General features: G+C 36.1%; 1 protein-coding gene across 1 annotated transcript; it reads left to right on the plus strand.

Moving 5' to 3' along the window:
• The first annotated feature begins 10,209 nt into the window (after positions 1 to 10,209).
• Positions 10,210 to 11,154, plus strand: LOC130866598 (olfactory receptor 12-like). The gene has a single exon (XM_057758166.1). It carries the CDS (start codon positions 10,210 to 10,212, stop codon positions 11,152 to 11,154), a length of 945 nt encoding a protein of 314 aa, XP_057614149.1.
• The last annotated feature ends 3,723 nt before the right edge of the window (positions 11,155 to 14,877 follow it).

Here is a 14,877-nt window from a genome sequence, read left to right on the forward strand (position 1 = left end):
TTTTCTCCTGTTCCACTAGTAGTGTTTTGAATATTGGTTTCATACTTCTTGTTGCCAATGCCGAGTTTTTCTCCTATATGTAATAACAATGTTATTAGTAGCCTGATGTATACAATGCATCTTTGTGACATCTTGTCCGTCTTGTAATCCTTAAATTCTTGCACATGTGAACGTCCTGGAAATAACAGAAGCTTTTATCCATCATCCCTTCTTCCCATATCTGACAAAATTTTGCGTAATAATTATGTTTCATAGTCTTTAAAATGCTTTAATTTTAATTTTACTGTATTTATTAAGTAGCTTTTGATCTAATATTGACCCTATCTAAAATTTTTATTTCCCTTCTACACACAATCTGGATAATCCACAAAGTGACAGATTTTATTTTCAAGAATACACTGGCTATTTGTTTTTCATTGTTATTAATGTATTAAGTGATTATCAAACCAGTGTGATAAGTACTTTCCATGTATTCTACATAGAAGTAATAATTATAGCAAAGAAGCTGTACGTAACCTCAGTATATACACTAACTTGAAAATTTCTCTGAGAATGCCACACATTGTGGAGTCCTTTGAGCCACACAAAACACAAATCTGAATACACAGACCTAACTTGGAAGATGAAGCACTGTCAAGTTTTGATTACTGATTACCTCAATTTATCCTGTGTTAATTATTTTTGGGGGTATTTAATAAATATATAGAAGTAGCTGAACCACCGAAATAGAATGTTTTCTAAGATGTATTTCTCTAGCTCTCTTTCTATGTTTGTTTATGTCATAAATTTTATTTAATGCATTTTAGCACATTTTAGTATCATGATAGCCATAATAATAAATCACTTTATTCTTTAAGAAGTTCAGGGGGCTGGAGAGATGGCTCAGTAGTTAAGAGCTTTGCCTGCTCTTCCAAAGGTCCTGAGTTCAATTCCCAGCAACCACATGGTGGCTCACAACCATCTGTAGTGAGGTCTGGTGCCCTGTTCTGGCCTTCAGGCATATACACAGACAGAACATTGTATACATAATAAATAAATATTTAAAAAAAAAAGAAGTTCACAATATAGTATATGAGTCAAATCTTTGGGAAATCAATTCAAAATCAAAGGCTGTGTGCCAAAGATGCTCTCTGAGATCCCATTGTGAGATGGATGAGGGATTAAGGTTGGTAAGCATGGATACTTTTCTTGGGCTCTGAGGAAAATGGATTTTAAAGGTATAGAGTTGGAGGTAGGGAGACTGATGCTGTGGCTAATGCTGGTGGTGTGAGCTTAAACTTTACTTATGTTTCTGAGGAAAAGGTACATCTTTAAAACCATGATTAGCAAATAAAAACAAAAGTTAAAGAACTAGTGAGTCAAGACTATGTGAAAAGAGATGTTCTCCCATTTTAAAACTAGAATCAATGTTGATGGAGATTGTCTAAGCAGAAAAGTCAATGGGAAGAACTAAGTTAAGGATGTACCTGCCCAATCCATCAGATCCATGGTGTGATCTTCAGCATCAGTAATAAAAATAAATTAAAGGGTTTAATGTAAGTTTTATAATTATAATGTTTAGGACGATCTATAGCCAACATCGTCCTTAATGATAAAAACTTGAAGCTTCCCTGATGTAATTATTAACAATGCTACAATGTCATACTGTAACATATATGTTTAAGTTTGTAATAAAATTCTAGATGATATAATGAGATAGCTGGAAACAAATGTTTTGTAGCATAATTGTATAACTTAAAATTTTTATGTTGAAGCTTGTGGTGGTTTGAATATGCGTGACCCCATAGGCCATATTGAATGCTTAGTCACCAGGGAGTAGAACCTGTTTAGGGACAGATTAGGAGGTATAGCCCTGAGGGAAGAGATGTGGCCTTGTTGCAGGAACTGTGTCATTGGGAATGTGCTTTGAGGTTTCAAAATCTTACACCAGTCTCAGGTTCTCTGTGCTTTCTGCCTGTGGATCAGGATGTATCTTTTTAGTTACTGACTCACTGTGATGCTTTTCTGTTTTTGACAATGATGGTCACAGACTCACCTTTCAAAACTATAAGAAAGCCCCCAACTAAATGTTCCTTTTATAAGAGTAACCTTGGTCATGGTGTCTTTTCACAGCAATAGAACAATAACTAAGACAATGCCCAAATCTCCAATGTCTCAGAATAAGACTATAATTTGGATAGTGTCCTTAAAAATGAAATAAAGTTAAAGTTGGACAGCAAGTGGGTCAAAATTCATAGTATATCAGGATATTTGTTGGAAGAAATTATAAGAACATGGAATTTTCAGTTTCATGTGTATAGAGTTGAATCTAGGCAGAGAAACCAAGAAAATTGTCACTTACAAACCAAGAAAAAGATCTAAAATGAGTTTACTCTGATAGTAGCTTCATCTTAGGCATTAGCCTCCAAGGCTATAAGAAAATATTTCTGTGATAACTATACCCAGTTAGTTGTATTTTGTTATGACAGACTGAGAAAACTCATGTGATTAGATGATTAATGATAAATACACAATGGCACATGTTTGCATACAAAATGGTGACATATGGAGAAAATTCAAATGTCTCAGTAGTAGCAGCAATAAAACTTTCTGCAATGAATAATTAGTTACAGTAGGCTTCCTGAAACATGGCTAATATACAAAGGTCAATGTAAAACATTCCAGCATCTTGGTCCTGCTTCAACTTGATATGCCATGTTTTGTTGACTCCCATGGGAGGTCTTACCCTTTCTGAGGAGTGGATGGGGGATGGGTGGGTAAAGGGGAGATGGGGGAAGAGAACAGTAGAAGAGGAGGAAGAAGAAACTGTGGTTGGTACGTAAAATAAATTAAAACATTTTAATAAAAAAGTAATATAAAACATGTTGTGGAAGTGGAAACATCAAGATAAAAGAATAGAAATTTCCATTTCTAGTTTCTTTATGTAAACACAAATTTAACAATAATGTACAGGACAAAATACATCTATGAGAATTCCAGCATACAGTTAAAATGTTGTAAAACCCCCAAGAAACTAAGAAGGCAAGGGTACCTTCATCAAAATGGGTAAAATATACTCAGATACAGATGGCTCAGCTAAGTATCTAGAGAATACCTTTATACATGCTTTCTATTTTGCAGGGAAATATTGGATTGGATGCCACAAACAACACAGTGACTTTTTAGAAGATTAAATAAGATTTTTTTTTTCTGTGAATCATTTGATGCTCAGATGAAACCAACATAGTTGTATGTTAAGGAATTCCTGAGAATACAGAGATAACAGCCGGGGTGAATCAAAACCCAGTGCCATTATCATTAGCTTCTCAGTCAGCCCTCATTGTCAGCCACATTCAGAGAGTCCAGTCTGATCACGTGCTCTTTCAGTACCAGTCCACCTGGCCTTGGTGATCTCCCATTAGCTCAGTCCCACCGTTTCAGTGGGTGGACGCACCCCTTGCGGTCCTGACTTCCTTGCTCATGGTCTCCCTCCTTCTGTTCTTTATCTGGACCTTGGGAGCTCAGTTCAGTGCTTCAATGTGGGTCTCTGTCTCCATCCATCGCCAGATGAAGGTTCTATGGTGATATGCAAGATATTCATCAGTGTGGGCACAGAAAAATTTTTAAACAACAGCATAGAGGAAAAATTCCCCAATCTAGAGAATGTGATAAGCATCAAGACGTGAGAAGCATACTGAACAACCAATAGGACCACAAACGCAATTGTTTATAAAACATAAAAAAAAATTCAGAAAAAACAGGATCTTAAAAACATCAAGGGAAAAAACCAAATCACACATTAAGACAGCACAATTTGAATAACACCCAACTTTTCAGTGAAGGCTGAAAGCTGGAAATGCCTGTGTGAATGTTGTCCAAGTTTTGAAAGACCATGAACAACAACCCAGGTTACTGTTTCCAGCAAAACTATCGATCCTACTCTATGGGGAAAACATTCCATGATCAAAATAAATTTAAACAATTATGTCTAAAAATTCAGCTCTTCAGAGGACACTCTGCAGAGGAAGGAAAACATCATTCTAACATGAATGCTAGCTACACTGTAGAAGACATAAGTGTAATCCCAGGGTAACTGACCAAATGAGATCCAAAAACTCAAAAAATTAAAAAACAAAGAAAAATGACAACATAAAAAAGAAGACAAAAACTAAAAAGATGAGTGAAATATGGAAGCTGATATAAAATGTAGAGTTCAATAAAGATACAGAGTTACATAAAAACACACAAGCTGAAATAATGCTAATAATGAAAAATTCAATAAAAATAAAAACCCATTGGCTAAGAAGTGGGGAGTGTAACTGCTGTGGAGTGAGCACAAATCCAGCTCTCAGCACCCAAGCCCAGCACCTCTCACCCAACCTAGCTTCACTGATAGTGACACACACATATGCAAATATAATTTAAAAATAATAAAGCAAAATTAACATCTCAGTAGAAATCCTCACCACTAGAATGGATCATGTGGAAAACAGAGTAAGAAGGCTGGAAGACAGGCAGAGTAATTATACTGCTCAGTAAAATGCAGTGATACGTTTACAAACATCTGTGAAGGAGACATTAGAAAGTTTTGGAACACCATAAAATGACCCAGCCTTAGAATTATGAGCATATGAGGAGAATACCATACAAAAGGAGTAGAAAATATTTCGCTAAAATTATATTAGCCAATTTTCTCCACTTAGAGAGGAGATCCCCTTGTCGCTCTAAGAGATCAAAACAGTATAAATAGAATGAGAAAAGAAGCTCTAAATGACATATTACAGTTAAAATATGAAAAGTGCAGAAAAAAGTATTCTGAAAATTGAAACAGAAAATGATCAAGTCACTTACAAAACAGCCCTATTAGAATAACCTGGGAGTATTCAACAGAAAAATGTAAAACCAGAAGGACTAAAAAGATAAAAAGATAAAAATAAGGAAAAAATAAAAACCTTTCAAATAAGAGAAAATCAAAGGCATTAATGAATAATAAGTGAACTGTACATAGATACTGAAGGAAATACTTTATTGTATGGAAGGATACATATAGTCAAAGGGTCATTTGGAAAAGGAAACACTGCCGTAATTATTACTCAAAAGATCACAATTCAACAAAATTACAGGAACTAACACACATTTTCAGTAATAATTCTTATCAATAGTCTCAAAGCACAGTGAAAATCTAAAGCTAGGCAACTAGAGACAAAACTAAGCAGAAAGCAGCATCCATTAATTTTCTGCCATCAAGATACACACCTTACCATAGAGATAATTTTAGATAGGATAAAATGACTGAAAAGTGTATTCCAAAGAAACCAATCATTTTTAAAAATGACTAAGTATAACTATTCTAATATATTATATAATATATTAAATTAAAAATAGTCAAAAGAACTGAACAAGGTCACTTCATACTCATCAATGGTGTGGGAGAATTGTCTGTATTCTGTCAGTCATATTTTAAATAAATGCTGATTGGCCAGGCAGGAAGTATAGGCAGGTCAACCAGACAGGAAGCAGAGTCAGGGTGATGAGAACAGGAAAATTTTAGGAAGGAGGAAGCCCATTCCTCCAACTCCTGCCCAGACCACCGAACAAGCAGCATATGACCTTCCTCGCTGAGAAAGATAATGAGCCATGTGGCTAACATAGTTCAGAATAACTGGTCAATATAAGTGATAAGAGCTAATAAGAAGCCTGAGCTAATGGACCAATCAGTTTATAATCTTATGAAGATCTCTGTGTGATTTTCTCTGGGACTAAATGGCTTGGGGACTGGGCAGGACAGAAACCCCAACGAGCAGCAGGCCCTTCATGTTACAGAATGGCACCCAATGCATTTGAGTGTTATACATCAAATGAACACTACACCAATAAAATATTATAAACCTAACATAGAATCATAAAACTCAAGTGCATCAAATTTCAGAAGAACTTGTAAACTTGTAATAGATGCCTAAAAGTGAGATGATCTTTCATGGTTCCTGCTTCATGAAAGACTCTGTGAGACATTCTGCAGCACACAGCCAATATAGACAGAACTGTCTTTGAAATTTCCTGCTTCATGAAAAAGTCTGCTGGATACTATGGGCCTGTAGGCTGAAGATGGATACCCCATTGTACAGAAGAACATTGGGTGACTGTCCAGGCAGCAAGATGTCTCTGTTAATACTAGAGTTTTGGAAGTTGCTTTACAATGCACCTTCTGTTTACTTAGGTAATATTATATCCTTCTGGAGTCTTTGATGGATTTGAAAAATTTATAGTTATAGTTTTTCTCAGTTATGATATAAAGTAGATATAAATATTGTAACTGTAATTCTTGCTTGATACTTGCTCTATTATATGTAATTTTACTATGTTAAAGATAAAGTCTTTCTTTTTTATTTAAACAGAAAAGGGGAGGTAATGTGGTGTTTCATTCTGTATGCTGTGATTACCATAAATGAATAAAGAAAACCGCTTTGGAAGTTTTACTCCATGTTTGACTGGGCCAGCTCCTTCTAGGTACTGACATGACAGAGCATAACTAGATGAGAGACTGATGGTAGAGCAATTACATATCTCATAGTGGCTAAGAAGCCAAGAGGGACACACGAGAAGGGAGCCTGAGCAAGATACCCTTCAATAGGCAATTACAACCTGAATCAAGTCAGAGACTTTGTCTTCAGTACTTCTGAACTACCCACATTGATTGAGAAACACCCCTTTAGAAAACACACCTTCAGGGGACACTTCAGATTCAAAGTATAACCACACACACACGCACACCTCAAAATATTACATTAATGTCCACTTTAAAGATTTTAGAGTGTGAGGTAAACACTTGTCAAAATACACAAATGAAGTCTATTGCTCAAAGAACATGTCTAACATTGAAAAAGTATGGGCATCTCCTCCAGTCATTCGGTATAAAACATACCTGTTGTTCCTGAAAAGCAAGTTTATTTGACCATGTTCTTGTCAATCATCTTACTTATTAAAGATTATGTGACACACTTTAAAAAAAGAAAGAAAGAAAACTGTTTTGAGCCTATAGCAGAGCTAAAGGGGAACAGAGCTAGGTGGGAAAAACTAAACAGAATGCTGGGAGAAAGAAGGGTGGAGTTAGAGAAAAGCCATGTAGCCCGCCAGAGACAGATGCTGGGAGCTATACCCAGTAAGCCACAGCCACGTGGAGATACACAGATTAATGGAGATGGGTTAAGTTAAGATGTAAGAGCTAGCCAACAAGAAGCTAGAGCTAATGGGCCAAGCAGTAATTTAATTAATATAGTTTCTGTGTGACTATTTCAGTTCTGGGTGACTGGGACAAACAAGAAGCCTGCTGCTACAATCAAGACTATAAGAAATGAACCAAGTGTGTCTTTTGTCACATTGTATCTGTTTTACTAGTTTATTCTGTATAGAAAATCAGTTATCATGCCCTCCAGGGAATGCTTCTAATTTTCCAAAGGCGTAATGCTGAGTTCATCAATTAATAATTTTCCCTCTTCTTTCCTTGTTTCCTTCATTCTATTTCTTTCCATTTGTTTCTTTTTTTCCGCATCATGGCACAAAGTAGTTTACTGATGATCTCCATGGAGTATTATATGGAGGCACTGCCTGCCCAGCTCCTTGGTTTTCATCCTCATGGGGAATTTCTTTCTGGATTCATTCCAGGCCTACTTGCCACTGAATTGGTGAAATAGTACAAGACAATTATAAGTTCATCCAACATGACGTTAGGATATCATCTGAAAATGTTGCTACTGTTTGCTAAAGCCAGCAAATCTGAACCAGGAACTGAACATTGATGAATGACAATCAGTGCTGTGGAATAGCTTCTGGGTAATGAAATGTTTGTTTATATCCATGTTTTGGTGTATTCTTAAGCATACTTAGTGGTTACCAAGATAATAAGAAAAATTCTCATATCTGCACCCTGACTTAGCTTTCAATTCTAACCCATGTTTTGAAAATTCTGCTAAAATCAGGGACTTGTTAATGTAAATTATGGATTTAAATAAAATTTAGTTTTTTCATTAATAGTCCTTGCTGGAGGTAATTCTTATCACTTCTCTAATGTGGACATTGACCAGTTATATAGTTTTAACCTTTGTATTCAAGAGCTATTACATATACACCAAAGGTTCAAAAGTGCTTGCATATGAAAATTTCATAGTGTGATTCCAGTACCAACAGGAGCAATTGTGAGGCATTTTTGGGCATAAATACACATGTTGTAGGTTAATGCACATGATTATGCGATTTAAAAGTCAGCTTCATAGCATGTGATTGAACTATTGATTACACAAATTCTTTTATACTCTGTGATAAATTGTTGAGTAGTAGACAAGCATGTTTCTCACTCTAGTGACCCCAAGTCACTTAAATCTATTGTTAATATTTTAATTTTCTAAATCATGGAGTTGGAAAAAACTTTCTCTATGTCTATGCTGTATTTTACTTGAGAATAGGCTGCAATTGTAACAGTATATATTTAAATAAAGATAACTGAGGCTTGCCTAAATTCTTACTTTTACTATTTAAATAACTATATTTAAATTGTTTCTGGACATGAGTAATTTTCGTGGGGATTTATTCTCGTTACTGACTTTGTTGATACAAAATAAATGCCACAGTACAATGAAAAGTTATTTATTCCTTGAAAGCAGAAGGCATCCTTGTGTAGGGAAGTATGATTCACTGTGAATTATTTAGTTCCTGTAGTCACATGCTGTTAGCACTACAGGGAACCTCAGGGATTTCTTAGTTCAAAGGATTTCAAAAGATTTCTTTGCAGTCCTGGGGTTCTTCAGATGTGCCTGGTACCAGCCCACTCCCTCCCGTCATATCAACCATATTACTTTTAAAACGTGTAATAGCTAATAAGATGTCTTTGATAAAAATATCTTCTAGAAAAAAATCCTCTCATTTTACCAGGAACAATGTAGGATCCTCTTAAGCAAAGAGACTCCACAAAGAGGGCGCTGTGTGCAATGGTGGCAGGTCAGGCGGCCATGTCCTTTGTATTCCTGCCATGTTTTCCTTCATAGGATTTACTGAAATAGTTCATGTTCCAAGACGTCTATACTTTGTTTACATTTTAAAGCTATGCAGAATAAAAAAAAAATACAAAAAAAAAATTGTTTTGTGCTGTCTTTTCATTTTACAAGGGTATATTAGGGCTTTTTCTAAAAGGAGGGTAAAAATTGAAAGGAGGAAGGATAACTTGAAAAAAAGAATGAAGGATAAAATAGGAAAAAAGCGAATTAATAAATAAAGAAAATAAGAAACAGAAGAAGGAGAGAGGGAGAGATGGGGTGCAAAGCAAGAGTCTTTTTTTTTTTTTTTTTTTTTTTTTTTGGTTTTTTGAGACAGGGTTTCTCTGTGGCTTTAGAGCCTGTCCTGGAACTAGCTCTTGTAGACCAGGCTGGTCTTGAACTCACAGAGATTCACCTGCCTCTGCCTCCCGAGTGCTGGGATTAAAGGCATGCGCCACCACCGCCCGGCAAAGCAAGAGTCTTGTTGCATTGCTTTTAGCCAATATAAGCAAAATAGTGCGTGTCTTTGGCAGTTAAGTTGTGCCTTCAAGCATTTAAATCGTCTTATGACTGAACAACAAAAAAACTAATGACATGAAGTTATTGTATAAAAATAAAATTGTCTAAACTGGAGAGACTCCCTCTATTCTATGAAACTATACATATATACACACACACATGTGTGTGTGTAATGATATATGTTACTTTTTATTTTGTTGATGAAACTAACCAAGCTAAATAACATTTTAATTTGTGCTCAAAATTTATTCAAATATATTTACATTATAATACTTCATATATTATATATTCTAGAAAGATTATGATGTATACAATAAATATCAACCTTTTATAGTCACAAAACTTAATGGCAGTAAACAGGTGATAGAATCTATGGGAAAATTCAAAACAAAACTTCCTGATTCCAGACATTTTTCTGGAATTTCTATTTTCCCAATAGAATTTAGAGGTCCAATTTGCATTTATTACAGGTAAGTATGATGAAAAATCCTCACTGGATTAAACAACTCAATGGGAAGACTTTAATAAAACAACAGATTGTTCATGTTCATGATGTTTATAAAGTAAAATGAACAAGGTAAGTGTGCTTCCATGCTGAATCAGCAGGAGTTTTTAATAAAATTCTGACTCTTCACTTATTTTTTTTTTATTTTTGCCATTTTCTAGTTTTATCTTCATATTAGCTATGAAGAGTGAGCAGAAGAGGAATTACTCAGAGGTAACCGAGTTCATCTTGTTGGGATTTACAGCCCCTCCAAAGTTTCAAGTCTTTTTATTCTTGGTGTTCTTGATGATCTACATGGTCACTGTGGTAGGAAATGTCAGCATGATAATGATTATTAAGATGAACTCCAGATTCCAGACACCTATGTATTTCTTCCTTAGAAACTTGTCTTATTTGGATCTCTGCTATTCCACAGTCATTGCTCCCAAAACCTTAGCCAACTTCTTGACAAGTGAAAAGAAAATTTCCTACAATGGTTGTGCCACCCAATTCTTCTTCTTTGCTTTATTTGTTACAACTGAAGGCTTCCTTCTTGCTGTGATGGCATTTGATCGATTCTCAGCCATTTGTTCTCCTCTCCTTTATCCTGTGCACATGTCCCAAAAGGTCTGTATTCAGTTGGTAACTGGCTCCTACATTTGTGGATGCATCAACTCCATGGTACAAACAGGTTTCACCTTCAGCTTGCGTTTTTGTGGAGAAAACAGGCTGGACCACTTTTTCTGTGATGTCCCAGCTTTGATTAAGATCTCCTGTGTTGATACTTTTGTGAATGAGATTGTACTGTTTATTCTCTCTGCTCTCATCATCATCTCCACCACTACCATCATTCTGGTTTCCTATGGGTACATTCTTTCCACTGTCCTGAAGATCCCCTCAACCCAAGGCAGGAGTAAGACCTTCTCTACCTGTGGCTCTCACATAGCAGTGGTGAGTTTATTCTATGGAACTGTGTTCTTCATGTATGCCCAGCCTGGGTCCATCTCCTCCCCAAAGCAAAGCAAGATTGTAGCTGTGTTCTACACACTTATAATACCCATGCTGAACCCTCTAATATATAGTCTAAGAAACAGAGATGTGAAAGATGTTGTACAAAAAATATTTGGTGGGAAATGTTCTCAGTGATATTTATGAAACCTTTATTTAGTGAACAAAATTTCTTTTCTAAGCTGTATATGACCACAAATATAATTTTATAAATCTCATAGAGTAATAATTCTAGTAAAATTGCATAGAACATTATTTTGTGTGTACTAAATATATGAAAGCATATAACTTCTCACTTTATAATGAAATTTCAAATGATTAGGTAGCAAACAAAAATTATCTTTATGTAATTGATAAAATTTTGCCATATATGTATATTACACTTTTTATGTCAACCAATGACATTGAACCATGTCACCTTTCATTTCCTGGGTTAAGCCCACCTAAGCGAAAGAGAAATTCTCTATTGTTCTACAGGGTCCTAGATTTTCATCATTTCAACACCACACACAGGACCGAGAGAGCGAAAATATAAAAATGGCCTCCAGACAAGTCTGACTCAATTTTCATTCCATCTGTAGATTTTTGTTGTTTATAATTGAACATAAAACATTATATGGGCACCAATTTTTTACTTTCACTAACAAATCTCGAACATGGGATCCTATCAGAGTAAAAATAATCTCATCCTGGTGGTTAAGGGCATCAGAAATCAAACCATTAGATACTTGTTTAGACGGTTGTTCAGGAATGAGGAGGTGTACAAGGCTTTTTTTGGGGGGGGGGCACCAACCAGTTTTCAAGTCATGACACAGAACCTTATTAGCTGTGAATCCTCGACCTAGGTTAGGCTTGTTTTTGGCTAGCTCTTTTAACTTAAATAAGCCTGCCTCTCTTTATCTACCTTTTACCTTGGATCGTTTTTACCTTTCTTCCTTCTGTATATCATACTTTCAATGTTTCTTGGGTCTGGGTGGCAGCTGAGTGGTTTCTGGCCTTGGGTGTGTCCCTCCCCTTCTCCCCCATTCTTTCCTTCTTCTTTTCTGTCCCTGAGCCTAGATTTCTCCTCCTATGTATTCCTCCAGCCTACCAGACCCAACTATCCCTCTCCCGCTTAATGGCTTGTCATTCACCTATTTATTAGACCAATCAGGTGTCTTAGGCAGACCAGGTAAAACAGAAGCAACTCATCTTTATATAATTAATCACATATCTTTGCATCATTAAACAAATACAGAGTAAACACCTTTACACAGTTAAGTAATATAATGTTGCGTAAACAATTGTAACACCTCTTTGCCTCCAGAGGCACCCAAAATGGAACATATTGTTGCAATTGCTTTGTTTGCTCATCATAGCTATATGGTATAATGTTATTACTGAAGACACTACTCACTTTGCCTATAACACATAGAGAAGCCAACTTCAACTGCAGATGGTGAATTTTCCCTCTGGATAGCTTATATAGTTCCAAAAGGTGTTACACAACCTGCTGAGAGAGAAAAGAAATCAAAGGTGTCTCTGACTGCTGATCTTTACATGCTAGAACACTGACCTAGATGGCAAGATGTGCCCATTGGCATAAGAGTGATATAACTGGTAGAAGGGTAATCAATCATTTTATGATTTGATATAAAGTCTGCCTCACATGAGGGATTTAATGTCTTATACTGTAAATTGGCCAAAATCCCATGACCGGGGAACTCACAGACTCTAAAGGGAAAGTTACTGCTATTGGTTTGCTAAATGGTTATGGGGTCAAGCTGCCCTCTAAATAATTGTGCTTATTCCTAAAGATTTGTGTTACTTCTACCTTTGTCAGAGAAACTTCTTTTTGCAGTAGGTAATGCAGATATATAACAAGTCAAAGCACCGTGTACAAGTAAATGAGTAACCATTTGTGGACAAATCATTCATATCAAGCCCTTGTCTCACACCCTAGCTCAGGAGACTTTGTAAAAGATAGAGAAGAAAGAATGAAAACGATGGGGTAAAATCTTCAAAATTATGACTTGTTGACATGGCATGGCTAATGCATTCATCAATTTGTGGCTACATGAACAAGATCTAGACAACAGCATACAATCAATATTCCTACATGATCAGGGGCTGAGCCTTTGGTTGACCAGACATTGGAAACTGATGCCTACCAAAGGAAGATTCACTCTTTTTTGAGAACATGGCAGCTTATAGGCTACCCATGTCCCAGTAGATAGTCACATCCACATGAAGATGGGCAGCAGTAATAGGACTCAATGTTATGAATAATCAAGAAATAGATGATTTCAGTCATGATACATTTTTAATTCTAGCACCTAGCATACAGATGTAGGTTCTGTGTATTCAAGGCCAACCTGGTACACAGAAAATACAAATCCAGCCATAAGAACATAAGAAGACCTGTTTTAAGAAAAAAAAAGGTAGAAGGAAGAAGAAAATGGGAGGAGATGGTGTGGGGGGCACAAGAGAGAGTTAGAGGAAGGTAGTAGTGGATTGATATGACAAAAATACATTGTACAAATATAAGCAATTCTCAAAAATAACTTAAAATATTTGATGGAGGTGGGTCTTGTATTAATCTGTTGCTTTCATTGGTTAATTAATAAAGAAACTGCCTAGGCCCATTTGATAGGCCAACCCTTAGGTGGGTGGAGTAAACAGAACAGAATGCTGGGAGAAAGAAGCTGCGTCAGGGAGTCGCCATGATTTGCCCACCAGACACAGACGCAGGTTAAGATCTCCCTGGTAAGCTACACAGATTATTAGAAATGGGTTAATCTAGATATGAGAGCTAGCCAGTAAGAGGCTAGAGCTAATGGGCCAAGCAGTGTTTAAAAGAATATAGTTTCCGTGTAATTATTTCTGGTAAAGCCATGAGGGCGGCCGGGTGCCAGGGATGCAGCCCCGCCGCTCTCACTTAAACAAATATTATTTATAATGGAAAAATATATCTAATTTATAGTCATCACCATTATGTATTGTTTTATATGTGTAGTTTTACATGTACAAAATTTTACATATGTAAAATTGCATATTAACACTTTGGTTTTAATTTGTGCTTTTTATGTTGATTTGAGTTATGTTTGCATATTGCTACAAGGATGATGTGATGATTTGGGTAAAAATGGCTCCCATAGGTACATATATTTGAATACTTGGTCATTAGGGTGTGTGCACTACTTGGGAGGGATTAGGAATTGCAGCCTTGTTGGAGTAGGTGTAGACTTGTTAGAGGAATGTGCCACTGGGTGTAGGCTTTGAGGTTATAGAAGTCCAAGCCAAAACCACTGGCTTTCTCTTTCTGTTGCTTGCAGATCCAGATGTAGGACTCTCAGCTACTTCTCCAGTAGCATGTCTGCCTGTGTGCTGCCATGATTATTATGGACTAAACCTGTGAAACTGTAATTTGACAAAAACAAATAAATTAAGTAGTTTCTTTTAGGGAATTGTTTGATATAGGAAAACCCTACATCATGGTTTTCATGTTTTATTGATAGATCATGAAAGAAGAGTTTTTTGTTTGTTTTTTTCAAATTATTAATACTTATTTATTATTAGTTGATTTTCCACAACCCAATCAGTCCCCCTCTCTCCTCTTTCTCTAGTCCCTACCACATTACAGAATATTTGTTTACACTGTGAATATATGTCTTTGCCTTCTGATTGATTTAATGAAAAGCAGAATGGCCAAATGCTAGGCAGGAAGAGGTTAGGCAGGATTTCCAGGGACAGAGAGAAGGGTGGAGTTGTCAGTCAGATGAGCGGAAAAGGATGGTTCAAGATGAGAGGTATTGTCATGTGACAGAAAGTAGATTAATATAAATGGTTTAAGTTACGAGCTAGTTGAGACAAGCTTAAGCT

The sequence above is a fragment of the Chionomys nivalis genome, chromosome 25 (genome assembly GCF_950005125.1).
Source record: "Chionomys nivalis chromosome 25, mChiNiv1.1, whole genome shotgun sequence".
Classification (NCBI taxonomy): domain Eukaryota; kingdom Metazoa; phylum Chordata; class Mammalia; order Rodentia; family Cricetidae; genus Chionomys; species Chionomys nivalis.

Bases quoted from the DNA above. Each gene is read 5' to 3' on its own strand.
- LOC130866598 (XM_057758166.1), top strand. From the start codon at position 10,210: ATGAAGAGTGAGCAGAAGAGGAATTACTCAGAGGTAACCGAGTTCATC.